At 49.4% G+C, this 27823-nt stretch overlaps 1 protein-coding gene across 1 annotated transcript in view; it reads left to right on the top strand.

Annotated features, from left to right (window-relative positions):
* Window positions 1-27503, top strand: part of LOC119860470 (alpha-2-macroglobulin-like protein 1) — a 34727-nt gene extending 7224 nt beyond the window's left edge. The window contains exons 8-35 of the mRNA XM_038414239.2: window positions 365-479; window positions 979-1088; window positions 1641-1808; window positions 2286-2516; window positions 3165-3228; window positions 3666-3811; window positions 5064-5213; window positions 6017-6133; window positions 6889-7024; window positions 11165-11288; window positions 13994-14219; window positions 14365-14491; window positions 14796-14917; window positions 15515-15569; window positions 16597-16680; window positions 17814-17990; window positions 18221-18302; window positions 18748-18904; window positions 19118-19192; window positions 19749-19911; window positions 21421-21635; window positions 21949-22164; window positions 23378-23502; window positions 24057-24147; window positions 24597-24665; window positions 25043-25145; window positions 25236-25277; window positions 26958-27503. Coding sequence (XP_038270167.2) covers window positions 365-479; window positions 979-1088; window positions 1641-1808; window positions 2286-2516; window positions 3165-3228; window positions 3666-3811; window positions 5064-5213; window positions 6017-6133; window positions 6889-7024; window positions 11165-11288; window positions 13994-14219; window positions 14365-14491; window positions 14796-14917; window positions 15515-15569; window positions 16597-16680; window positions 17814-17990; window positions 18221-18302; window positions 18748-18904; window positions 19118-19192; window positions 19749-19911; window positions 21421-21635; window positions 21949-22164; window positions 23378-23502; window positions 24057-24147; window positions 24597-24665; window positions 25043-25145; window positions 25236-25276 — 3489 coding nt within the window. The 3' untranslated portion in view covers window position 25277; window positions 26958-27503. The remainder of the gene's footprint in view (window positions 1-364; window positions 480-978; window positions 1089-1640; window positions 1809-2285; window positions 2517-3164; window positions 3229-3665; window positions 3812-5063; window positions 5214-6016; window positions 6134-6888; window positions 7025-11164; window positions 11289-13993; window positions 14220-14364; window positions 14492-14795; window positions 14918-15514; window positions 15570-16596; window positions 16681-17813; window positions 17991-18220; window positions 18303-18747; window positions 18905-19117; window positions 19193-19748; window positions 19912-21420; window positions 21636-21948; window positions 22165-23377; window positions 23503-24056; window positions 24148-24596; window positions 24666-25042; window positions 25146-25235; window positions 25278-26957) is intronic.
* The last annotated feature ends 320 nt before the right edge of the window (window positions 27504-27823 follow it).

The following is a 27823-nucleotide window of genomic DNA, read 5'->3' as shown; positions in this document are numbered from 1 at the left end:
GAAGAGTATCTACACAGCCTTTGGGTGGGAATGGGGGTGCGGGGTGCTTCGCAGTGTGGCTAGACTGACACATGCTAGTTCTGCTGATCTAGGTCCCTAATAGTAGCAGTTTGGCTGCAACCATGCAGCTATGGTTAGTGCACTAGCTCGAATGGAGCTAGCACCTCTGTCTCCCCGTGCTCGAAAGCACTTTCCAGCTGCATCATGGACACTTCTTTCAAGTGCCTTGCAGTACAGAGCAGGTTGAGCTCCCTAGGAGCAGGGGTTCTGTTCTGACAGAGAGGTAGCTCATTCCGGGACATCTGTCCCTCCTGCAGTGCTGTGCTGTCCCAGCACCAATCACCTTGCTCTCTCTTGTTTTCAGACTGATAAGATGGGTTGCTTCTCCACATCTGTGTATCTGTCTGTCTTCAACCAGATCTCCTCTGGTTACCGCAGCAACATAGATGCAGTGGTCACATTGGTAGAGGATGGCACAGGTAACCTCAGAAGTCTCTCTGAGGGTATAGGAAAGGCACTTGAATAAACATGCACTAGTATTATCTGGGACATCAGAGATTGTCAGCCCTGTTCTTAGTCCATTGGGAGCATTGAGATACAGGCTCACAGGAGGTTCTGGGACTGGCCCTTCTTTGAGCCCATAGGAGGTTCTGTGGTCCAGTGCTCACTGGTTAGGCACCAGAGCTAACCCGTTATGGGTATAACATAAAGCATGTTGCTCTGTGGGTCCATAGGGATGGTGTGATCTGATCTCATGGTGGGTCACTGACAGTTCTCCTATAGATAGCTGTAATTAGGTGGGGAGATCAGATAGCCAGGGTTCTGTGAGCACCATCTCCTGGGGGGTATCAAGTGTGTGCAGCCTAATACATGTTTGTCTTACCAAATGGCCTGCTCTCTAGTTGAATTGCCCAATGGGATGGTTCTTTGTTCCCTGCCTCTCTCCTTCCCATCTCTTCTCCTGTTCCTTTCACTCAGAGGTGCAAGTCAATGCCTCCCGCAGCTTCTTCATCTCCAGGACAGCTGGGACGGCCACATTTGAGGAGGTTAATCCTTATTACTACACTGGCGAGATCTACACAGGGAAGGTAACTCTTAGCTAAACCCTCCAGAGAGTACAGCAGAAATAATGTGCTCCCAATTGTATCCTCAGCTGTGTCTCCTTGACCTGCTTTGTCCCCACCACAAGCTCTGGGATGCCATAGAGACTGAATAATTCCCAGCCAAAACACTTGGTTCAGGTGCGGTTAAAACTGAAGTACAAATGAGTGACTCAGGGTAAAAAATACAAACCCCATACAAGAATGTCAATTGCTAAAAAAAAAAAAAAAAAAAAAGCCCCAAGGACTAAAAATCCAGGGGATTCAGAGTTAGACCTCAAGGACACCCCAAACATTTGAAAGTATAGAATTCTGTCGGCCAGGCTCCCAAGTAACCCTCTGATGAGTCTGCATGCTGCCTCTTCATATGGCAATAAAGGAGACGATGATTCTTAAGAGCAGTGCTGGTAACGCTGATGGCGACTGGGGTGTTCTCTCTGCCTGTGGAGATACTGACGGCGAATTGGGTGAGATGGAGATGGAGATTCCATACATTGATGAAACTGCTTTGTGTTCCTCTCTTCCCCATGTGATTCTCAGATTAAAGTCGTCGATCACCAAGGCAAAGCAGTGAATAACACACCAGTTTACCTTATACTAAGCTACACCAGGCTGCGGTTTAACAAGACGTACATCACAGATGACTCTGGAAGAGCTTCCTTTGAGCTGAATACGAATGCTTGGAATGGTGACTCAGTCTCTTTGGAGGTAAGTGAGGAAGACTCCATCTCATGATTTGTGAAAGTCAGGGACTAATACCACTTTCCAGAACCAGGTTATTGCTCTGCAGGCATCTCCCCTCCACCCCCCCCCCCATGAAGAACCGTATTTCAGACTTACATCACCTCTGGATATTCCAGTTCTTGGTTTCCCACCAAACAGCTCCTTTGATGTACGTTATTCCTAAACTGTGGATCCAAGTTATGCTAGCCCTGGGCTCCTCACATAACTGCTGGCATTCCTCAATGACCCGCTGCCGTTCCAATCATGAGCTTCTCATACCGGCCTAGGTATGTACAAGCAAGTTAGTATGTAATGTAGCTCCTTTCAATCCAGTGGATTTACACCGGGGATGAATTTGGCCTAGGATCTCTAAGTCATGTCTAGGATCTTGACCCCCCTAGTCCCAGAATCTCTCTCATCTGATGTACTCACCCAGAGAGTTCACTATTTATTTTTTGACAGGGGAGATTCCTGCTTCAGGACCCAGTATATGTGCCAGGGACAGTCAATGTGTATTACCAGAATGCCTACCACTTCATACAGCCATTGTACACCACCACCAAGAGCTTCCTCAGGATTGTACGTGTGCCAGGAACATTGCCCTGTGGCAAAAATGAGAGGGTGCAGGTGGACTTCAGAATTTACCAGAAAGACCTGAGTTACGGTCCCAAGAGTGTGGATTTTTCCTATTATGTGAGTCGCTAGGGAAATGTAAGGGGGTGATGGTAATGGATTAAAAATGCTGGATCAGAAACCTCAAGAGACTCAAGCCTTGGTTGCACAGAACAGAGAATATGTGTGCGCACACACACACACACACACACACACACACACACACACACTCTCTGCCTCCCTGCTAGTGTTCCTCAGCTCTGCATTTGAGAAACCACCTTTACGGAGTGGAGAGGAAAGTTCAACATCCATGGCCCAACAGTCCTTGGTCTCTAAACTAAGATGTCCAGTGTAATGGCCATTTATTTATTGTTTCCCTCTATTCAATGTGCCATTAGGAACAGGGCCATTTAAATAATTTCAATAATGAAGTCCATTGATCAGCTGTCAAATAGGCAGGACTTTCACTCACTACTGACCCTGGACTAGATCAGAACTGGTGCCTGACAGGTAAAAGTTTTCATATCCCAGTCTTTTTATCCCCCTAAGCCCTCTATGCCCAGTGGCTCAATTGTAGCTGGTCCCATGGAGGGCGAAAGGCTCTATGTCTCATTCTCCCTAAGTTGCCATCCATGGAGAGTCTGGTCTGCATAATGATGTCAAGCTATTGACCGTATTTCTGGCATTTCCTAGCCCTTCTCTTATGCCTCTTTCTCTCTTCTCCCTTAGGTCATTGGGAAAGTGGGGATTGTCCTTTCAGGTCAGAAGACTTTCTTGGTTGGGTCATCAAATAGTAAGTGCAGGCTCCTCTTCTACACAGTGATCATTCTGTGCTGTGCTGTGTCCCCACAAGCTCTGCTCCATGATGTAAGCCATGTAGGGTAACTTTGGGAATCTCACTCCTTGCAAGGCTGACATCTGCTAACATCCAACGAGCTGAAGCTCTCAGTCCCCTCAGGTGATGGTTAGAGACAGGGAGATCCTCTGGCTGATCTATAATGGCAGGTCAGAGCTTGAGGAGTCCATGAGGACACTTATTGTTTCATGGGCTTCTCTGGAAATCTCCTTGGTTCTGAGTGACCCGATTCCATGTGACAAAGGCAGGGAGAAAGGGAGCAAAATGGCAGAGGAAGAGTGATGGCAAAAGGGGAAGATCTTGGTACATTTGGTAGTGGAAACATACCCTTCTTTTCCTCTCTCTTTCTCTCCAACCCCTCCTCCCCCATCCAGTGATGACGGGCACGTTCTTCATCCCTCTGGTCTTCACCTCCGACTACGCCCCAGCTCCTACCATTGTAGTTTATGTCATCTTCCCCACTGGAGGAATCATAGCTGATAGTGCCCCCTTCAGGGTCTCCATGTGCTTCAAAAATGAGGTATGACTCATGGCTGAGAGCTCTGGATTCATGGGTGTGTGCGTCTGGGGAAAGAATGCAACAAGGTTATGAAGGTGTGAGGAGTAGATAAATGTAGGTGGCTGGGTGTAACTGAGTGGCTGGGGTAATGATTCACTGGGAATATAGGGACCTGTATTTCAATGTATGGTTTTGGGTGAGGCACTTAGGGGAAGGGTAGCTGAAGAAGAGGGTTTTACCCTCTGCTCGGAAAGGTCTGAGATCTATGACCATTCTAGTGACTTCTGGAATCAAGTTCCTCAACCACAAGCTGAGAGAGCCCTGTGTCCTGCACACACAAGTCTCACTTCTGAGGACTGACAGCTCCATTATTCCACAGGAGCCTAGCTGTTATGGGGAACTATGATCAGGCAAGGTGAGCAAGTGCTTTAGGACAGTGATTCTCAACCAGGGCTACATGCACCCACCGGGGGCATGCAGAGGTCTTCCAGGGGTTACATCAACTCATCTAGATATTTGCCTAGTTTTACAACAGGCTACATGAAAAGCACTAGCGAAGTCGGTATAAATTAAAATTTCATACAGACAATGACTAGTTTATACTGCTCTATGTACTATACACTGAAATGTAAGTACAATATTTATATTCCAATTGATTTAATTTATAATTATATGATAAAAATTAGAAAGTAAGCATTTTTTCAGTATTAGTGTGCTGTGACACTTCTGTATTTTTATGTCTGATTTTGTAAGCAAGTAGTTTTTAAATAAGGTGAAACTTAGGGGTACGCAAGACAAATCAGACTCCTGAAAGGGGTACAGTAGTACTGCTTTAGGAAACCTGGGATAGTCTCATGGAGGGTTTGAAGAGGAGGACTGAGTCCTTTGAATCTGACCTGGTATTTAGAGATGAGATTGTGTGTTGAGAAGAGCACTGGATTGATGTTCTCTCAGAAGGCTGTGCTGCTGTGTTCTGCTCTTTAGGTGTCTCTAGTATAATTAGTTGCATGTTTCCCCTATTCCCCAATTGTCCTTACTCCTCAGTTGTCCTTCCCTTCAGAGTCCCATCTCATGGGTCATTTGCTCCCATAGCTGCTTCATTCTCTCCTGAAGCAACTGGCTTTCCTAAGGTGAATTCTAGGGGACTACCTTCACCTGGATTATTTGGGGCTCCTCTGTGCTCTAGTGACTTCGCAGGCTGATCAGCAGAGGGGATTCTCTCTCTGCCTTTCTCCCCTCCCCTCTCATGTTCTTTCCCCTTGTGCCCTTCAAGGTGAAGATAGGGTTCTCAGAGGATGAGGCCCTCCCTGGATCTAAAGTCAGCCTCCGGCTGCAGGCAGCTCCCAGATCCCTGTGCGCTGTCCGAGCCGTGGATCAGAGTGTCCTACTGATGAGGCCAGAGAAAGAACTGAGCAACTCCATGGTAAATTACTCTGTCAGTCTGTCTGTGTGAAAGGAAGAGCGAGTGAGAGAGAATAAGAAGACTACATTGCATCTATACAGTGCTGTCCTTCCAAGGCACTCAGAGTGCTCCATGAAGGGAGATAGTAGCATTATCCCTGCTGTACAGATGGGGAATGTGCAGCACAGGCAGGGGAAGTGACTTTCCCAAGGTCACAGAGTCATCATCAATCCCAAAGGGACAGATGGAATGCCACCGGGATCCATTTTTTGCTAGGTCCTTAAGGTGGTCTGTCTGGATATTCAGTTATTGATCTTAATAAGACACCAATGCTTTTGATGATTACATGATCACCAGCCATGTAGCAGCATTCTTTGGTAAACAAACTTCATAATTCATTGGTCTGCACACAATGCACATTGGTAAATCCAGGATTAGTTCCTGTCTCCCAGCCTCATGCTCAGTACACCAGACCATGTTGCCTCTCCAAGAAGAAAATAGGAGAAATGGAGAAGCGTGACTGAGAGCCTGTTTGGAGAGTTGCATCCGATGAAGTGAGCTGTAGCTCACGAAAGCTTATGCTCTAATAAATTTGTTAGTCTCTAAGGTGCCACAAGTACTCGTTTTCTTTTTGCGAATACAGACTAACACGGCTGCTACTCTGAAACCTGTTTGGAGAGTCTATCTCATAGGTTGGGTCTAAGCTTTCCATACTTGATAGCATGAAACAACCATTCAGACAGATCTCTGATGTGTTAGGAAAGATGTATGTTTGTTCATCTTTCCACTGACTGGTATTTTTTTCTCTTTCTTGATTTTCCTAGATCTATGGGCTGTTCCCCCATATTTTTCGTGGTGGATACCCTTACCAAGTGTCTGAAGATGACTTCTTATGCTGGTCTCGAGAACCTCACCAGCCTGACGTGTTTATGGTGTTCAGAGTAATGATCTTTGATTCTTCCTCATTGGCTAGATGGAGAAGGGTCTCTGACATTATAGGTTATTAGGAAACAGCTCTAGTAATCACTGATATTCCATTGATTAGCTGGATGAGTCACCTGATATTAGTGACCAATAGGAAATTTAGTTATTGTACATTGATATCCTATTGGTGGGATGGTTCAGGGCTTCAAACATAATCGGTCAGTAGGAAAGAGTTTTACTTAAGGTCTTCATTCTCTATGGGTTAGTGATTTAGAATGCCTACAATTAGATGGCCAATTCAGCACTGATGCCTCACTGGGCAGTTTGCTGAGGGCATCTGACATTAGTGGTCAATAGGAAACTGTCTTGTTGTGCATTGAGGAACCCACTTATAAGAGATGTATATGGGAAAGATGTCCAATAGGAACACTGCTGTTTCCACATAGGCCCTATAGACTTTGAAGAAAAATAAACTTGCACTGAGTGAGTCAGGCCTGATAAATCAACTCAAGGGGCTCCATTGTCTCACTTCTGTGGATATGAGTAATTCCCACTTGAATCAAAGTGAGAGATTCATATCATATAGCAGAGGGAAAACTGGGTCCATGCTTTATAAGGGAGATGAGCAGCTTGAGGGACAAAGGGCAGCTGATAGAGGGAAAGGGAAGGATGGGTTTCTGATATCTAAATTCTCAGCACATGCTTTCTTTCTTTCTTTCTTTCTTTCTTTCTTTCTTTCTTTCTTTCTTTCTTTCTTTCTTTCTTTCTTCAGGAAATGGGCTTGAAAATCATGTCCAACACCTATATCAAGAAGCCGAGACGGTGCACAACTACTGTGGCTATGACAACAACGATGGCTGAGTTCGAGAGCACCGTCTCCATGCTAATCAGACCTACATTTCTCACAAGTGAGCGCTTGTTAGCTATTCTTTCTGCCTCCTCTTACTTTTCACTAGAGGGCTCAGTCTTGTAGCTGAAACAAGCACAGAGTTCAAGGTAAGCAGTCCATGCTGTGATTGCAAGTGATAGAGGGAAAACAGAGAGACAAAATGTTGCTTTGCCCTGAACTTGCTTTCTGGGCTGTCTGTGACTGAGGGGTTGATCCCCCTGAAATGTCAGTGAACTGACCGTTGGTTAAGACATGTCTGTCATCTGATTAGCTCACATCCACACTTTGTGTCTCTGAGCCAAATGGAAGACTCATCTACTCTGAATATGATTCTGAGGTTCCTATAGTAATTGAGTCTTCTTTAAATAGTGTCCCTATGGCTGCTCCACTTCAGGTATGTGTGTGCCCCACACGCCTTCGATCAGAGATTTTGATAACGGGGTCTGTTTGACCCGTGCAGGCACGTTTCATTATTACCTCATGCCCTGCCCTGAAGCTATATAGTGCTGAGCTGGCAAACTGCCCTCAGTGCCTTCTCAACCGCCTCAGCCTGAGATGGAGCTTTAGTGTGTCCGCCTGGAGCATGACTTGGCTAGATGTCGTACCTAGTTTTTAGTTCAGTCTAGTTTATTAGTTAGCAAGTTTAGCTTAGTTTGTTATTTTGAGGATTGTTTCTCCTCTCCCCTCTCTTACGGGAGGCTTGCCTTCCTCAGTAGGGCATGCCTGGTTTATGGGGGTTTAAATGCTGCCTCACTTGCTGGGAGACCATCCCAGTTTGTGATGGCCACTCGAAGTGCATCTGCTGCCTTGAAGAGTTGCACGCACCACAGAACTATAACATCTGTTTAGCTCTCAAATCCAGGGCAAGAAAAAACCAGGAAATCAAGTTGCAGGTTCTTGTGATGAAGCGTTCCCTCTGCCCCACTTCAGAGCCCAGTCAGGAGAACCCCACTGTACAACATTCTCCAGGCAGATCTAGCACGTCTTCAGCATTGGCTCAACACTCTCCCAGGAAGGGAATATCTCTAGAGACCTCTAGAAGTCCCAGAAAAACGAGCTCTGACTCCCTTCTTAAGGAGTCTGCTTCCAAAAGACCTCACTCTCCCAGTAGCTCGACCACATCAGAAGTTTGATGTCGCATCCCAGTACTGTAGAAGTGAAGAATTCCTCCTGTACTGGCAGGGCCAGGAAACCCTATAGCTTATCTGAGAGCAAACATGGCTCCAAGAGAGCTTTGGTACCATCCGGAGAAGACAGATGTTCCATACAAAGAAGAATGGTACCATCAGACATAGCTTTACCCTGACAGGTTCATCGGTACCTCACAAAGCTCAGCCTCTGTCTTTGTTGGTGCCCACCTTGGAGTGCACAAAATCCTTGGTACTGTCTATAGCTAGAGACAGTCAGAGCACTGCATTGGTACTGCCACACCATTCAGTACCACAAGAATTTAGGTACTCAAAGGACTTATTTTTGGCAGATGGAACTGGAGTCTACAGAGCTTACGGGCACGGAGCGCCTCTCGGTACTGAGACTCGTGTGGTTTCTGGACCCACATACATCCTCAGTACTATCTGACTCACCACCCTTTACAATGGGAACTCCTCCACTGGATAAAGAAGAGGATGATGGGGACCTCCCTTCAGTATCTTCGATATCAGTCCAGGGCTCTCCTACTTATCCACACAAGAACCCCTTCTCTGATACCTGAAGAGACACAGAGAGATGAATTTTGGGGAAGACATCGTGGCTGTTGGGAACAACCTTGGATTCCACCCCCTCTCCTGTATAGGCCTCTGTGGGCATATTGGGATTCCTGGGGTGCTTACTGCCAACAATTCTCTAGGGCCCTGAGCCCCACCCACCAGAGGATAGGGAGATACCATCTTCCCCTCCCCAGAACATATCTCAACAGAAGGAGACATTTGAGGAACAGGAGGCTAGGGCAGACAAAGAGGCTACCCCCCAAACTACCATCTCATCTTCTTCACTTGATGAGGTGGTAATGTCTCCTCCTCCGTCAAGGCTGATGATTTTTGGCAATTCCAGAACTTCATAAAAAGGGTGTCAGGTTCCCTACAGATACCTCTCAAGGAGGTCAAAGAATTGCAGCACAAGTTGCTCAACATTATTTGTTCAGCAACTCCAACCAGAGTTGACAGCCCTGTCAATGAAACCCTTCTCAATCCTACAAAAATGATTTGGCATACTCAAGTGACCATACCATCAACATTCAAAGGGATGATAAAAAATATTTTGTGCTCAATAAGGGCTCTGAATTCCTGTTCTCCCACTGCTCTCCTAATTCTCTGGTGGTGGACGCAGTGAATGAGCGGGATAAACATCATAATAAGTCAGTCGCGTTTGACAAAGATCAGAAGTGCTTTGGACCTTTTAGGGAGAAATTCCTATTTATCTGCAACCCTAAAATTCCGTATTGTGAATTACCAGGCACTCATGGTGAAATATAATTACATGAACTGTACAAAATTTATATCTTTACTTCAGCACTTTTCCTCAGACCAAAGGGAACAGTTTCAAGCCACCATAGGAGTGGCTTGTCTCCAATAAGAGACAAACTTGTTGAAAGTCTCTGGGTAAGGATAAAAGAGTAAAAAAGAAGGGTGATGTCATAATAGGAGTCAACTGTAGACCTCTAACCAGGAAGAAGATGTGGATGAAGCTTTTTTTAAACAACTAACAAAATCATCCAAAGCACAGGACTTGGTGGTGATGGGGGACTTCAACTATCAAGATATCTGTTGGGAAAATAATATAGCAGGGCACAGATTATCCAACGAGTTCTTGGAATGTATTAGAGACAATTTTTTATTTCAGAGGTGGAGAAAGCAACTAGGGCAGAGGCTGTTCTAGATTTGATTCTGAGAAGTAGGGAGGAACTGGTTGAGAATTTGAAAGTGGAAGGCAGCTTAGGTAAAAGTGATCAAGAAATGGTAGAATTCATGATTCTAAGGAATGCTAGGAGGGAAAACAGCAGAATAGATAACATATTTTGAGAGGGCAGACTTAGGAAACTCAGGGAGTTGGTAGGTAAGACCCATGGGAAGCAAGTCTAAGGGGAAAACAGTTTGAGAGAGTTGGCAGTTTTTCAAAGAGACATTATTAAGAGCACAAGAGTAAACTATCCCACTGTGTAGGATAGATAGAAAGTACGGCAAGAGACCACCCTGGCTTAACCAGGAGATCTTCAATGATCTGAAGCTCAAAAAAGAGTCCTACGAAAAGTGGAAACTACATCAAATTATGAAGGATGAATATAAAAAACAACACAAGCATGTAGGGACAAAATAAAAGCCAAAGCATAAAATGAGATTAAATTAGCTAGAGACATAAAGGGTAACAAGGAAACACTCTACAAATACATTAGAAGCAAGAAAAAGACCAAGGACAGGGTAGACCCGTTACTCAACGAAGGGGGAAAAACAATAACAGAAAATGTGGAAATGGTGGAAGTGCTAAATGCCTTTTTTGTTTCAGTTTTCACCAAAAAGGTGAGTAGAAATTGGACATCTAACACAAAAAGAAAAGGAGTACTTGTGGCACCTTAGAGACTAACAAATTTATTAGAGCATAAGCTTTCGTGAGCTACAGCTCACTTCATCGGATGCAGTGATCACCAGTGAAAATGTGGTAGGATCTGAGGCTAAAATAGGGAAAGAACAAGTTAAAATTACTTGTCTCTAGATTCGATGCAGCAAATGGAAAAGCGGTTCTCTCTTCAGTTCTGGGCTCCATTCCGTGGCTTCCTTCTCCCTGTGGGGATACGACTCAGGAGTCACCTGAAGGGGAGCACCGATTGAGGCACTACTCAAAGAAAGAGGAGAGATGACTCACCCTGTGCAATAAATGTAGTTCTTTGAAACATGTGTCCCTGTGGGTGCTCCAATACCTGCCCTCCTGCCCCTCTGCTTTGGAGTTTCCTCTTTGAGACTTTTTGGTAGAACTGAGGATGGTTCACCTGCGCAGCTCTATATAGCCTTGGTGTGGGGCATGAGGTAGTGAACAAACACTGCTAACGAAAATCTCCAGTCGAAGGAACATGAGGTGTACGCACAACCCAAAGTTGAGTCCTAAGGATGCACCTATCAAAGAACTAGTTACTACACAGAGTAAGTAACCTCTCTTTTGTAACCTCTAGCATTCCTCGGGAGTCTCACAACAACAGCACCTCGGACCACCATTTCTCTACGTGCACCTCCAATTGAGGAAAAAGTTCGCAAGTATTTCCCAGAAACCTGGATGTGGGATTTGTTTTCGGTTGGGTAAGTAGAGCAGTGCCAAATTTGATCATCTTAGCATGATCCTGGATGACGAAAGATCCAGTCGGATTTTAGTGTTTTACAAAAGTGGGGGAAATTGCTGAGTCACACACCTAAGAAAATATTCAGATGAATATACTGTAGGTCCTTTAACTACCAGACTGACAGAAATAGGGTTTGGTGGCTGAAATTTCAGTCAGTTTTCTTTTGTTACATGTCCATGATCATAAGAACCTGAATCCATTCACTGGAGGCTGGTGATGTATGAATGCAGAGAAACAAACCTGTTGTAGCATTATGATGTTTGTTTGGTGTAAGAGTACGATATTATACTATTCCACTGCTGAGAGCAGCCTGTTTTAGCCCGTTAGGAACTGTCCTGCATTAGCCCCCACAGATGGACAGGATGAGCTAACAGAGCTATTCTGTCTAATTCCTACAATTCTTTTGTTGTTTTCCTTTGTGTCTCAGTCTGGGTTCTGTTCAGATCACTGAGAATTAGGGCCCAGGTTCTGCTCACCCTGCCTGCTCTGGGGCAGCTGCCTCTAAATCCATCCTATCCACCCATTGTCCTCATAGAAGACATCCCTGTTACGTACTTAGTCCACATAACATTCTCATTATACACATCTCTGTCAAAAATTGATTCTCTAGGGTCAACTCAATGGGTCTACCCTGTCCTTGGTCTTTCTCTTGCTTCTCATTTCCTACTGCTGGAGACGTAAATCTAGTTATCTATTGGCAGGTGATTTTCTCTTCTGTGATGAAGCATAGGGTTATTGTCTTAATAGTCACTGTGATGTCATCCACTAACTTAGCTACACTCATTCAGTGCAGAATCACTACTACTATGTGTTGTAAACTTGGCATAGATTTAGGGCTGCCAACTTTCTAATAGCACAAAACCGAACACCTTAGCCCTGCTCCTTCTCCAGGACCCCATCCACTGCCCGTCCCTTCTCTGAGGTCCCACCCCTGCTCACTCAATTCCCCCTTCCTCCATGGCTCGCTCTCCCCCACCCTCACTCATTTTCACTGGGCTGGGGCAGGGGGTTGGGGTGCGGGAGGGGGTGAGGTCTTTGACTGGGGGTGCGGGCTCTGGGGTGGGGTCGGGGATGAGGGGATTGGGGTGAAGAAGGGGGCTCTGGGTTGGAGTCGAGGGGTTTGGAGTGAAGAAGGGGGCTATGGGTTGGAGTCGAGGGGTTTGGAGTGCGGGGGCGGGACGGGCTCAGGGCTGGGGTAAGGGGTGTGGGCTCTGGCTGGATGGTGCTTACCTCAGGTGGCTCCGGTGGGCCCCCAATGGGCTAGCACCGACTCTGTGTCCTGACTTGCAGTCTGCTGACACAAATGCTGGAGCACTGCTCCGGTGCTGTAGTGTGCTCCAGCTGGCTGCACGGAGAGGATCAGTCAGAGCAGGGATCCCTGTGCCTCGCCTGAGGGGAGTCCAACACCATCCTCCAGCGCAGGAAGGCTCAGGCTGGTAAATATCCAGCTGGGAGGGCACAAATGCTTTGCATTCCCACCCCATGCCTGGTGCTGCTCATGAGCGGTGTCGCTGCAGCCTGCAGTCCTGGGTCTCCGCAGGATTCTCACTGCCAGGGTGGACCGGCCGCAAGGGTTGCTGTGCAGCACTGGCTGCCTCCCGCTGAGTTTCTCTTGGCTGCGGCACCCGCCCTTCATGCTTCGCAGCCAGAAGTAGTGGCCTGGCTGGGGCTAGAAGCCATAGGCGGCGGTTCGGCTGGAGGATGAGTGACTGGGCAGCAAGCCGCCTAGGAGCTGGACTTGCTGGCTGCTTCTGGGAGCCGCGCAGAGCCATGGCAGGCAGGGAGCCTGCCTTAGCCCCGCTGCAGTGCTGACAGGAGCTGACAGGGTCTCTTTTCAACAGTGCATTCAGGTCAAAAACCGGACACCTGGCAACCCTACATAGACTCTACAGGCCCCTAACGTGCCCTCACATTTTGACTGTCTTCCTAGCACACAGGAGTGGGAGTCACAAGACCTTGATTCTATTGCTTGGCTCTTCCACTAATTCTCCCTGCCCTTGGGCAAGTCACTTCACCTCTCTGTTCCTCGGTTTCCTCACCTGTGAAGTAGGAGTAATAATATTCACCTATGTTTGTAAAAAGGCTTTTAGATCCACAGGTGGTGAATGCTGTCTGTGAAAAGTGCCAGGCATCATTATTAATGAAATCTCTCTGGCTAGTGGCAGAATCTTGTTCTGTTGCTGTGAGCATCTGAGGCAGGGTACACTCGCCCTAACTAAAGCCAGCCTGACTCATAATAATCAGGGGCCAGAATTATTCCCGTCAGAAATTTTAACAGTGAAAGTTCCACCTCAGAGCTCTACAAGGCTGGGTGGGGAATTTAGAGATTCAAAGGTCATCTACAATTGACTCCAAGTTGACTTCAATGGAAGTTGAGGGTATTTAGTATTTTGCAGGATTGGATTGTTTACTGATGTGTCTAACACAATTGAACAGTGAGTCTTTGAAAATTCTGTCTATGGTATGAGTGAAGAACAGAGATGGGCCCAAGCCACAAAACTGGGATGTGGGTTTGGATCCAGATTTCAAAGGTCCATAGTTCAGGTTGTTCTGATTGCAGTCATTGGATTGGGTGCTTTGGGAATAAGGGCTCTATGCCTTCTTGAGACATTTAAGTGGTGCCTTCTAGTAAAGGATTTTATCTCTGTATGGTTTTTCTCTCAGTCCCACTGGAAACAGGGATGTCCCAGTCACGGTGCCTGACACCATCACTGAGTGGAAAGCAGGGGCATTCTGCACATCAGAGGTGGGCTTTGGACTCGCCCCAACCACGAGCCTCCTGGCTTTCAAGCCTTTCTTTGTAGAGCCCACACTGCCATACTCTGTGATCCGGGGAGAGACTTTCACCCTGAAAGCTACTGTCTACAACTACCTGCTACAGTGCATCAAGGTGAGTCCTGCTGGTGGCTCGGTAAGGAGTGAGAGGTCAGAGTGGGTGAGAGGTCACCTTGGTCCTTGACTCAGCCTGGGAGCAGGTGGGGATAGCATGTTGCTCATCATCTCCTGGACTGTTTGCACCCACTGCTGTCCCTTAGATCAAAGTGGCCCTGGCTGAGTCCCCAAACTTCCAGTTGGAGCCGTGTGAGGGTTGCGTCTACACCAGCTGCCTGTGTGCCAATGAAGCCAAGACATTTCATTGGAGAGTCACAGCTAAACAACTAGGTGAGGAGCATGGCGGGATAAGGGAGAAACAGCCAGGGAGGGGGCAATTGTGCCAATTACTGGACTTCAGTGCAGATTGCACTGGATAGAAGAATGGAGTATGTAGCCTTTTAGCTTTAGGGCATCAGTTGCCACCTAGCCTCAGGTCAGGGGCACTGGCAAGATCAGGAATGGGACAAAGAGCCATTCGTCTCTAGGCCACTGGTTCCATTCATTGTCTCTGGTAGGTGACATCTATAGAAGTAACGGAGGGTGTTTTCCACAGGAGATGGTTGCTGGACAATATATCATCTATTGTTTTCAGGGTCGGTGAACATCACCCTTAGCACAGAGGCCATGGCCACCAAAGATCTCTGTGGAGGGGAGGTACCAGTTGTACCAGAGAGAGGACGGACAGATACACTGATCAAACCCCTTCTAGTCCAGGTCAGTTTGGAACTGGACTTAACTCTTTTCTCATAGCTAAAGGGGAGGACATCTGAAATCACGTTTTGCTCAGCCCCCATATTCAGTGGGGTGAAGTTTGGGGTCTGAAATTGCCCCCTCTTATTTAGGGGAACTAACTGGCATTTGCAGGCCTGAGCCAGGGTGTAGCTGGGTCCCTCCAATAAGAATCGAAGGACATGCTTCTGAAGGAGGTTACCTCTACTTTATGCCAACCTCGATCCCTTTGTGCCCACTTCTGCAGGCAACCTCATCCCCCTCATGCCCTGGCATCAGGGCTTGCCTTGTGTCCATTGATCCTGCCTCCTCTATGCCCTATCTGAGATGCTGGGATAACGGAATGCAGCCCCTCACGTAGGCCCTACTGCAGAGGCCCCTAACCTGGGAATCAGCCTTGTCAGGAGCTCTGAGGTCCTTGAGTTGCATGGAGCAAGAAACCAGACATATGTCTGAAAAGGAGGGCTTCTCACACAAGCCTGCCATGAAAACACATGTGGTTCATAACCTATTTGCAACCCTATGTCTCTCCTCCCTCCACCTTCTCTCTGGTCCCCAATGCTGCTGTCTCCTCCCCAACAGCCAGAGGGAGTTCTTGTGGAGAAGACTCACAGCTCCTTGCTTTGCCCTAAAGGAGGTAGGTGGGCTGCTCAGATGGGAAAAAGGAGCATAAGCAGGTGCAGGTGGGTAGGGGGGGCCTCTGTTGCCCTGGGAAAGTTGGCTCAGGAGCAGCTTTTGTGTTTTATCTGAAGGAGGTAGGTAAGATCACATCTTGTCTGTGCAGGGCCCAGTGCAGGATTGTTCCTTGTTCTTCAGAGTTTTGTCCAGTCGTAGCTTTAAATGATTGAAGTAATAGGGCTGTCACCCTTTCCTTTGGGGGGCACGTTTCCACTGTCTCACTGCAAGGAAATGCTTCCTCATATCCAGACTCAAATTTCCCCCTTTCACCTGACTTGCCCCTTCTGAGGCCCCTTGCTAACCAATTCCTGGGTTTTCATAGACAGAAATCATGTCTGCTGCTTTGTCATCTTGGCCAAGCTATATAAATTGATTCCAATTTGAAAGGCAGTGGGAGCTCCTCTGAATAAGGACAGCAGGACTGAGCCTATAATATAAATGTCCTTTCTGCTAACGTACAAGGGTGAAAGCTCCTTCCCTTAGGCAACTAGATATAGCATAGATACAGCTCTGGACTGATCCAGTCTATAGGGAACAGTCCTGCATTGGCCCCTAGAGGATGGACAGGAGGGGATTTCAGAGCTCGGTTCCCATCTCCATGTTTTCCATGGTTTATGACAATGCCATTAGCAGAATTAGAGAGATATAGAGATCTGGGTAAATAGACTAAACATGCCTTTACCTCTGAGGTTTGAACTGTGATGGAGTAACTGAAGCAGGAAGAATCAGGGAGGTTGCTCTCGACAGTGTGGGCGGCAGGGGAGAAGGCTCTTGCACCCACAGTGGGGGAAATAAAGTAGAGGAAGAGAGAATGAGGGCTAGGGGAGTGGAGGGGGCAGGGAGGAGAGCAGAGAGGGGGTCTGTGGGGTTGGCTGGAAGTTCCGTGGAGGAGTACATGAGATGCGGGAGCACAGCTGGCTCTAGTGGGAGAGTTTTCTGGAGGCCATTTTTTCTGATTCTCTTCCTGTTTGACACCTGGGTCTCAGTAACTCCAGCGCAGGATTCTGTGTCCCTGGAGCTGCCCCCGGATGTGGTCGAAGGTTCAGCGAGAGCCACCATCTCTGTCATGGGTAAGGAATTCAGCCGTGGGCAGGGGGCTCTGAAGTGACTCTGATCCAGACCCTACATCTCTTGAGTATGGCCCTGGGGAAGCCCAAACCGTGAACCACCAAAACTTCCACTGATGTTTGACAAAGTCCAGGCCATTTTCCTCCCATTTCCATGGCTGCGTTTCCTGGTTCCAGCTGGGACTGGCTGCACCAAAATACCCAGCAGAAGAGAGGCTGTTCTGCTTGTGGGAGCCTCTGGCAGTGACCAAAAACAGCAGCTGCTGCCCGCAGGGGATTGCAGGAGGAAAGGCCTGGATCCCCCCACATCTCCTCTCCCTGGTGTGTCAGCCCTGAGAGGTTCCGGAAAAGTCCAAATTATAGACACTGAGCTTCCGAGTTCTGATCCTAGCCCAGGCGCTGAATACTGGGAAGGAACCTTGCTCTCCCCCCATCTAAATGACCATTCCACCAGTAAGAGAACCCACCTCTTGTTATAATGGAACAGTCCAACAGGGAGGTGGGAAAACACCCTCCTTATAAAAGAATGTTCTATCTGAGAGGGAAAATACCGCCCTGCCCTAAATTGCTTTAAGGGTAAAATAACCCCCCACATGCATGCACACCACGGAATGTTCCTTCAGGGATGTAAAACAACCCGCCCACTGAGAATATTTGCAGTGGGAGGAGAAAATAACCCCCAGTGCCATGGAACATTCCCTTTCCCAGGGTAAAAATAAACCTTCACTGGAATAGAATATTCTATTGGGTGGAAATACCCCATGCAGCAATGGAGTCCTCCCAAGGAAAGGAAAATACCCCTTAACGGAAGGTTCCACCAGGGTGAGAACAATATCTCCATCCCCATACTTCAGGCTGCAATTCCACCAGGGGACAGGGTACCATCACCATGCTACAGAGTAGGGTGACCAGATGTCCCGATTTTATAGGGACAGTCCCAATTTTTTGGTCTTTTTCTTATTTAGGCTCCTATTCCCCCCCCCCCCGTCCTGAATTTTCACACTTGCTGTCCGGTCACCCTACCATGCTATAATGGAACATTCCAACAGGAGAACTAACCTCTCTGCCTCTCAGCCAATCAGGATTTATTCCTGTAGCACCATCTGGGTTTCTCTCTGCTTTGTCCCATCCGACAGGTGACATCATGGGGACGGCGCTGCAGAACCTGGACCGGCTGGTGCAGATGCCCAGCGGCTGCGGGGAGCAGAACATGGTGCTGTTCGCCCCCATCATCTACGTGCTGCAGTATCTGGAAAAGACGGGGCAGCTGACCCCGGAGATCAGGGAGAGGGCGACGGGATTCCTGCGTAGCGGCAAGTATCCTGAGCCCAGCTCCACTAGTGTCCAATCTGGCACTGGCCACGCCAATAGCCCCTCTCCTGCACCCACCCTGTTCAAATCCATTCCTCTGTCTGGCATCCATTTAAATACCTGTAACAATGATCTTGTAAACACTTCATTACCCCCACTCAGTGACCACTCTGTAAATGTCCTCTCCCTGGCACTGGTGGGTAAGAGTATAATTTTCTGCACTGCTCTCCAGGGTACCAGAGGCAGCTGCTCTATAAACACCATGATGGCTCCTACAGCGCATTTGGTACCATAGACCAGGAAGGTAACACCTGGTAAGTTCTGGGGTAGCTCTCTCATTCCCTGAAGTCTGGGAGCTAGGAGCCTATGAACTGGGGGAATTGGGAGCCTCAGGACTCTTCCCAGCGCTGCATGGGGAAGATTATAAGTGTCATGCCGTGAATTGTACATGCCCCCCTACTTCATGATAGGCCCATAGTACCTCAGACAAGCCATGGGAATGCAGCCGCCTCTGAGATAGAGGACAGTAACTGGGCAGAGAAATGGGACTGAGCACATGGCACAACAATGCGGGTGGGGAGCTCTGACCAAGGACTGACCACCTCCTCCTGCTGCTCCCTCTTCCTCACTCACTCCTTTGCCTTGTGCTTTCTTTCTTCCTTCCTCTCTCCCTCTCTTTTATCCACATTTCTCATTCACTCTCTCTGTCCTCTCCCTCTCCTCGTCCCCCTCTTCCACGCTCTCTCTCCCCACCCCTAGGCTGACAGCGTTTGTGGCCAAGTGCTTTGGCCAGGCCAGGCCATACATCTTCTTAGATGACAGGAACATCCGGGATGCACTGAGCTGGCTGCAGATTTACCAGTTGCCCAGTGGCTGCTTCAGGAGCGTGGGGAAGCTCTTCCACACAGCCATGAAGGTAATGGTGTGGTGCCTGCCAGCCCCGTGCAGAACTCCACCAGCAGTCATGGGGCTTGACTCAGCTCGGCTTCCTTGACACTTCATCCCTCTCTGCCTTGGGGGGGTTTTCAGTTCAGGGAGGGAGGGGATTCAGGGGCCTTTATAGGGATGGAGGGGGTCCCCATCCTGCTTGAGCCCCTCTCCTATCTCTGGATGTTTGTGCTTCTTGCAGGGCGGCGTGGATGGAGAGGTGCCCCTGGCTGCCTATATCACTGCAGCACATCTGGAGATAGGGGAGGCACTGAATGTGAGTATTAGGGCCCTTCCATGTGCCACTCCTGCTCTCTGGACACCCTGAGTCCTGAAGAGCTGAGAGCTCAGTGCCGGCACTTCACTCGCCTGCCTTGCTGGGGGGGGCATGGGCAAGGCACTCCTCAGGGGAGAAGCTAGCACCTGCAGTCAAGAGGAGGGCACTGCTGGGGTAGGGAGAGAAGTCCAACCACTCCATAGGAAGGGCACTTCTGGGGAAAGCTCGCAGTGCCCCATGGGGAGCACATCACTGGGAGGGAGCTCATGTGGATGGAGTCCTGTTGCTTTTAATCGCACTAAAATCCCAGTGCAGTCCCAGCGGAGGTAGAAGGCATTGACCTGGAATGTGGTGGCTGTTTGTGGAGGGGTACCGATGTGTACCCAGGCAAAGCAGTGTGAGGATTGTCCCAAGTGCCAGCATATGCCTTTGCATATCAACCAGTGTGCACTTGTACCTCTGTGTGTCAGCCTGCCCGTGTGTATGTACTCCCAAATGTGTGCATGATTGTATGACTGTGCAGTCATTGCCAGTGTGTACTTTCTCCCCCCCACAGAGCACCGTGGTGAACAAGGCCTTGAGCTGCCTCACAAGTGCCCTCCCCAACGTTACTAGCACTTACACGCAGGCACTGCTGGCCTACGCCTTCGCTCTGGCCCAGGACAACCAGCGCACACAGGAGCTGCTCACTAAACTAGACCAAAAAGCCATCAGAACAGGTACCAGGACTGCACAGCATTGACTGACACACAGAGATGGGGCATGTCAGGGAGAAAGCGACAGATCAGAGCATGTGTCTTGCACCCCAACTCCTCCCACCCCTGGCCTGTGTCTGGGCCCCCCAACCTGGGCTGTGACTGGATATTATAGTCCAGATCTTTTGAAAGAGCCCAGCTCCCATTTATGCAACAAAGCACTTGACCAAATTTTCAAAAGCACCTAGTCTGTTGGGAGCTGAGCTCTTTGAAAATCTGGCCGCAAGTATCACAATGGGAGCATCATGGATCTGGCTGGATGTGCCCTTCTGAGCCACCTACCGAACTGCTGTGAGGGGAATCCAAGCCTCCGGGTTCCTCGGTCCCCAGGGCATTTTAAGCTTACAGAGCCTGAACAGTAAAGTACAGATCATAAAAAACAATAAACATCTGAAACTGTAATGGCCGTCACTTTCTGTAATGTCTCACCCTTCCCTTCGCAGTCCTTAGGGACTATCAGTGGCCAGGGAGGAAGGCAGGGTGTCACCTGACTCAGGCAGGCTGTTACATGGTGGGTGACCTCTCTCCCTCATGGAGTCAGCTTCTGTGTGACCTTGCCCGCTCTTGCCACACACTTCCAGTCTGGCTCCCTCTGTTCCTGTGTGTCTCACTATGTAAATCCCACCCTTTGTTCTGTCTTTTGGGTAACTTTCTACTGCTCCTGCCTTCCTACCTGCATTCGAAGGGAAAGCTAAAACTGATTTTCTAAGGTTGCAGCTGCTTTTACGCTTAACCTATGTGCAGTCTAAGTATTCCCCACTATCCCTGTCTGCTGCATACCTGAACAGGTCCTGTCAGCAGTGGTAGATCCACATACGTATAGGTATTCATGATGCAGCAGTATTTCATAATATAACTTCACAATATCAAGCAGAATTCGTAAGTTGTACAGACATGTTCCCAATTCATCACAGTGAAGTGCTGAGCTCTTTTGGGAGTAAATCCTTATTTAGGTGCCTAAATGGAAGTTGAGTTCTTTGAAAATCTGGTCTAGTGTGTGCAGGGCTGTGATATGCCAGGCAGAGGAATTGGGTAGGGAACAAGCTACAAGAATCATATTAGTTACTTGTCTGTGTGGCTGCATGGGGGGCATTTATCTGGCGGCCTGAGTGGCTGTCCACCTTGCACTCTGGGTAGTGGCCATTTCCCCAGCAATCTGGGTAGCCTCTTGTGTAGGTAGTTTTGGTGTATTTACCTAGCAGTGTGTGTAACTGCAGGTATTTGATGTGCAAGAACTTGGGTCCTTCTGGTGTAATATGCAGTGATGGGTTTTTCACATAGTAATCCAGGTAGTTGAGAGGTATTTTCCCAGTGTTCTGTGCCACCCCAGGCAGTGGGACCCTCCCCCTCTATGGGAACTAGAGTGAAGGGTTTGGCTGATTGGGTCACATTTACCCCACAGCAACTCTTACCCCGTCCAAGGCCTGAGGATTTCTCCCTCAACAGCCTCCTGTTTTATTCCCCCTTTCCCAGGAGGACAGATTCACTGGAGCCAGGCCCCCTCCCAGCCACCCAGTGCTGGTGTGTGGTCCCAGCCCCGGTCGGTGGACGTGGAGCTGACGTCCTACGTGCTTCTGGCCCTGCTCTCCAAGCTGAACATCACTGGGGCTGACGTTGGCACAGCCTCTGGCATTGTGGCCTGGCTCACCAAGCAGCAGAACGCCTATGGTGGCTTCGCCTCCACGCAGGTAACACAGGCCTGACGGCTGAGGGAAGTGATTGGCTGTGATCCCACTGGAGATGGAGTCTCTGCGTTGCGGCTGTGGGAATATGACAGATATCAGTGCTCTGGGGTGTGAATACCTCTGGGTGCAGAGACTGGGAGGATGAATCCTGGAGCTAATGCCCTGGAGTGCAGGGGTACACTGAAGGGGTGAATCCTGATTTCAGTGCCCTCAACTGCTGAGATCCCACTGTTCTGTGTTTCACACTTCTGGCTCCAAAGAGCACCCCTTTCTGTCTCACATACAAACAGCGAGGTGACTCTCTCTCTCTCCCCAGGACACGGTGGTTGCCCTGCAAGCTTTGGCCAAATACGCGGCCCTGACATACAGCGAGAAGGGAAACTTGGAGGTGATAGTGAAGTCCAAGGGGAGCTTTGAGAGGAAGTTCCAGGTCACCCACAAGAACCGACTGCTGCTGCAGCAAGCGGTGCTAACAGAAATCCCTGGGCAGTTCTCAATGCAGGCCCAGGGCAATGGCTGCGTCTATGCCCAGGTGAGATGCCCCTTCCATGGGGAGGGACGTAGCCCCCATGGGTGCCCCTCTTGCAGGGCCTGATCCGCAAAACACATTGTTATGGTCAAAGAGAGCCATTACCCTTGCTTACTGAGCAGCCAGGTCCCAGGGGATGTTCAGGCACATGGAGGGCTGACTAACAACAGCTTTCCTTACCATCCCCTTCCCCACTGCTGTACCCCTGCACCCATGGGTGATCCTGTGACAAAATGTGGGTAAACATGAGGATGGCTGGTCTCACACTGCTCCCAGGGTGCTAGGGGAGCTGGAGATTGTGTGTAGGTGTGATGTTTGCCCCTAAAGGAGAAGAACCCAAGTCCCAGCTATACAAGGTGAGATCTCCTATAGCTCTTGTGCTAGAGGCCTGTGTTCCTGGGACTGAAACATCGGGATTCTAGCCCAGCTCCCCATGTGTGGTTTATGTAGTTGCTGTGTCTGGAGTTTAAGGATCTGAGCAGTAACTAGAGCCAGTGGAAGAGCATGAAATGTGATTAGGGAACCCAAATGATGAGTTGGGTGCACTCTGATCCATGAGGACTTACTGGTGAGTAGATGGGCAACTACTGGGTATTAGTAAAAATGGTCCAAATCTTGTCAGTTTTATACAGGATGTTGACAAATTGGAGCAGGTTCAAAAAAAGAGCTACAAGAATGACCTGTGGCCTAGAAAGCCTTCCTTTGCCATGAAAGACTAAAGAAGCTCAATCTATTTAATTTATCCAAGAAAAGACTAAGAGGTGACTTGATCACAGTCCACAAGTACCCATGTGGGCAGCAGACTTCTGATAGTAGAGGGCTCTTCTATCTAGCAGACAAAGGTATAACAAGATGCAATGGCTAGAAGCTGAAGCTAATCAAATTCACTTTAGAAACCAGGTGCAAATTTTTACCAGTGAGGGTGATTAAACATTGGAACAATTTATGAAGGGATGGGATGGATTCTCCATCACTGGCAGTCTTTCAATCCAGACTGGCTATCTTTCTCAAAGACATGCTGTAGTTCAAACAGCAGTTATGGGCTTGCTGTAGCAATTACTGGGTGAGGTTCTATGGTCTGTGTCGTGCGGGATGTAAGATGAGATGGTCATAATGGCCCTTTCTGGCCCTAAAATCTAGGAAACTACTAAATCTTTATCTCCAAATGATGATCCAACTAAAATTCTCTGTAGCAGCCTGTCTCTCTCCTCTGCAGACTGTGCTGAGGTACAACGAGCCTCCCCCACAGGTCTCTGTGACCTTCTCTCTGCGGATCACCACGCAGCTGATCAACTGCGCCAAGGGTGACATGCGCGTCGTCACCGTCCGCATCCATGTCAGGTGACCGTGAGATTTCCCCTGTGTATGCACCGCTGCCCTGCGACGCAGCCCCTGCCTGGAGCAGATGAGGGAGTGTCAGAGAGCTGGTTGGGTTTGGTGGCTGGGAGGGAGGGACTGCGTGTTTTGAAGAGGAAGGGTGGATGGTGAATTTGGCAGCTGTGAGGGAAGGGGGAGGAAGGGACCAGGTGTTTCTCGGAGGGACTGTAACCATGAAGTGTGGTTGGAGTTGACTTGCTTGTTGGTGGTGGGAGGAGGAGGGAAAGGTGCCCCTTTAACATCCTCCTAGAGAGAGAAAGCTGTGGGGAGATACAGAGAGGGGACTTGCTGGGGGAGAAATGGGGGGGGAAGGGACTGTGTCAGTTCAAAGCAGGGAAATCATCTTAAACATCCTCCTACAGCAAGCAGTGTATGCCAAGGGACCATCCAGGGCCTGGTGCCTGCATGAGGAGGAAAGATGGGGTATGGAGGCAGTGGAGGAAGATTTATAGCCTCATTTAGCCCCTGCTCACGGGGTCTTTGACCATCTGCATCCTTCCTCTCTCCCCCTGCCCCAGGTACATCGGGAGTAGAGTCACTTCCAACATGGTGATCGTGGAGGTTTCCCTATTGTCCGGATTCAGCCTTACTTCGGGCTCCCGCACATCAGTAAGGCACCTGGGGAGCAGAATGGGGGCATGGCGAAAGGGTCCCATCTGGTCAGTGTGGGTGGGATCAATCCTTAACCAGGGGGAGGAGGCAGGATGATGTCACCTCCTGACTCCCTCGGACATTTAAACCCCAAAGCTGGGTGTAGAACCCCAGACACATGCCTTGAGAAGGAGCCCAGTCCCAATGACCCAAGCAGATTCCTGTCCCTCATCTCACAGGAGCTGAGCGACCATGTGGAGAGATCAGCCCTAATGAGGGGTGAGAGCTCTGATGAGGGCCTGGCTAGGGGAGGGGTAATAAGAATCCACCTGCTTTCTGGCTATAGGGGTTGCCAACAGGGAGGCTGCTCATGGCCTAGTGGGGGGAACATTTCAATAGGAATTCTCACCCTCGCCCCCTCAGAGACCACACTCAGCCATTACCTTTCCTCTTCTCTCCTGTTCCAGTTGCAGAGCAGACCCCTGGTGAGGAAAACGGAGGTGAGCCAGAGCGGTGTCTCCATCTACTTGGACCAGGTAGGTCTGATTGAGATCAGGACAGGAATAGCAGGGGAGCTGCAGGGCAGGGCTGGGGGGCATTGGCAGAGCGGTGTGGGGAGCCCGGAATGGAATAGCAGAGGGGCTGCAGGGCAGGGCTGGGGGGTATTGGCAGAGCGGTGTGGGGAGCCCAGGACTGGAATGGCAGGGGACTGCAGGGCAGGACTGATGGGCATTAGACAAGGCTTTTCATGGGTAGCCCTATCACAGCACCTGAGTTCCTGATTCTCATTAAATTCCTGCCCAGACTCCAGCAGAATTAGCGCAGTCAGTCTCTGGAGCCAAATTTAGGGAAGTAATAAAATAAACAGCTCACCAGTGAAGCCTCTCCTCTCCCTCCAACCCCCCACCCCCAGCTGAGCAATACGACTCAAACATATGCCCTGCAACTGGAACAGGAGATCGAGGTGATCAACCTGAAGCCAGGACACATCAGAGTCTATGACTACTACCAGCCAGGTGGGTTGCTAAGCTGCTGGGCCATCTGGGCTGGCGAGGAGGGGGTGTCTCTGTGCAGGTATAACTTGGATTCCTTGTCTCCCTGTGCAGAGGAGCAGGCCCTGGCTAATTACAGTGCCATCTGCAGCTGAGGTAGGTGTGAAGTCCATGGATGTGACTCTCTGCTCCCCTCCCTTCCCCCTCCATGCATCTGGCACTAGCCTCTGTGCCCCTCACACAATGTCCCCCCCACACCCCCAGGTTGGCACGATGGCCCCTCCCTGCCAGGAACAGCCCCCAGTGTGTCTGCGCTGGGAATGTCTGCCTTCCCAGCTCTCAGGGGCTCCCTCTCCCGTCATAATGAGCTTTGCAATGTAGTCTTTAGTGTACTCCCCAAGTGACAGGGCATGTTCCTGGGGCAGGCACCACACCAATGACAGCAGTGGGACCTTGCTACCAAACGTTAGACCTTTGTAATGTGCTCCTCATGGGGCTGTGCATGGGGGACATCTGGGAGCTTCAGCTAGTGCAGAGCATGGCTGCCCATGCATTGGGTGGTGTGTCATGTCTGACATCAATACTCCATGATCACCCTGGCTCCAAGTAGTGTGCCCATGTGGAGTTCATGGTGCGAGATCAGAGGTGGGCAAACTACGGCCTGCGGACCACATCCAGCCCGCGGGACCCTTCTGCCTGGCCCCTGAGCTCCTGGCCCGGGAGGCTTACCCCCAGCCCCTCCCCCGGTGATCCCCCTCCCCCGGTGTTCCCCCTCCCCTGCAGCCTCAGCGCGCCATGCTGCTGGTATAGTGTATTAAACTGCTCCACGTAGGAATGTGCTACTGGTCGCAGTTACGGAGAGCAATTTACTACACTACACCAGCGCAATGCTCTGTGCGGCCGGGCAACGCTCTGGGTGGCGCAGCTGTAGCGCTGCCAGCCACCAGTGCTCTGTGCTACGCGGTAAGGGGGCAGGGAGCGGGGGGGGGGTGAATAGAGGGCAGGGGAGTTGCGGGGGGGTGGATGGGGTCAGGGTGGGGAACAGGGGGGGCTGAATGGGGGCAGAGGTCCCGGGGGGGCAGTCAGGGAGGAGGGGGAGGGTTGGATGAGGTGGTGGAGGGCAGTCAGGGGAAGGGATTCCAGGGGCAATCAGGGGACAGGGAGCGGGGGTGGGGGTGGATGGGGGCAGGGGACCTGGGAGGGGCTGTCAGGGAACAGGGGGGTTGGATGGGGCAGGAGTCCGGGGGGGGCCATCAGGTGGGCAAGAAGCAAGGGGGGGCAAAGGGGGGGGGCACAGCCTGGCACAGCCTCCCCTAACTGGCCCTCCATACAATTTGCAAAACCCGATGTGGCCCTCAGGCCAAAAAGTTTGCCCGCCCCTGTGCTGGATCATGGTGAAGAAAGCGCTAAATGGTTTAGTACCTGGCTCCCAGAGAGCCCCATTTCTCTTTCTGGGCCATTCTGCTGCAGCTGAGAGAGCACAGTCATTAGAGCTGGAACTCCTTCCAATTAAATGAGAGGGGTATTCTCATTGTGAGCCCACAGCTCTGGAATTCACTTCCCACCCGCGAGTCTGAACAGCTGAATTCACCTTCCAGACACACTCCAAATCCCACGCCCCTTTTTCGTACCAGCTCATAGAGGGTTCCTACATGGAGATGGAAGAGAGTGGATGGTGATTTGGGTGGTATTATAATTCCTTGCTCTCTGTCTCTCTCTCTATGCTCAGTATCATCTCTTCAGTCTCACCATCTCAGTCTCCTTTATTCTCATTTTATGTATGATCCACTTCCCTTCCTAATTGTCTCCTGGGTGATCTCCCCCTCTCTGTTCCAGCACACAGGGAGGAAGATGTCAGATGGAAGTCGTGCTCCCAGTAGCAGGCCCTGCCCCCGTTCAGCAGGATTCCTGAGCTGTCCTTGCTGGGTTGAGGGGACAAGGGATGCCCTGACAGCCCTACCTGCAAGGGGCTGGGACATTGGCACTGGGTGGGTGGGGGATCTCAATGGGCTTCATATTGGATTGCAGGACTAGGCTCAGGCTAATGTTCCTCGCCCCAGTAGCCATTTCCTGGTGAATTTTTTATCTGTCCGATTATTTTTGATCATTTGAATCTGGGAATTTTCTTGAGTCTGAAAAGAATAAAAATAAAATGGAAATCATATACCCCAGACACTGCGGTATTTGATTGGGCTCCATAACAACAGTCATCCCAGAGGAAATTTGTGGGTAATTTGTGAGGCTGACGCTACTGGTGTGTCCCTGACATTCACTTCTGTTCTCCCAATGATAATTTCATAGATTCATAGGCCAGAAGGGAACCATTGTGATCATCTAGTCTGACCTAGGGCATAACTCAAGCCATAGAACTTCCCAGAAATAATTCCTAGAGCAGATCTTTTAGAAAAAAAACATTCAATCTTGATTTAACAATTGTCAGTGATGGAGAACCCACCACAATCCTCGGTAAATTGTTCCAATGGTTCATTAATCCCACTGTTAAAAATGTACGCCTTATTTCCAGTCTGAATTTGTCGAGCTTCAATTTATAGCCATTGGAGCATGTTATACCTTTCTGTGCGAGGCTGAAGAGTCCATTATTAAATATTTGTTCACCGTGTCGATATTTATAGGCTGTAATTGAGTTATCCCTTAATTTTCTCTTTAAGTTTTAATAGATTGAAGTTTTTGAGTCTATTTTC

This window comes from Dermochelys coriacea, chromosome 1 (assembly GCF_009764565.3).
Source record: "Dermochelys coriacea isolate rDerCor1 chromosome 1, rDerCor1.pri.v4, whole genome shotgun sequence".
NCBI classification, from domain to species: Eukaryota; Metazoa; Chordata; order Testudines; family Dermochelyidae; genus Dermochelys; species Dermochelys coriacea.
Note: the sequence above shows the minus strand (reverse complement) of the source record. Positions and strands in the feature narration are given on the sequence as shown.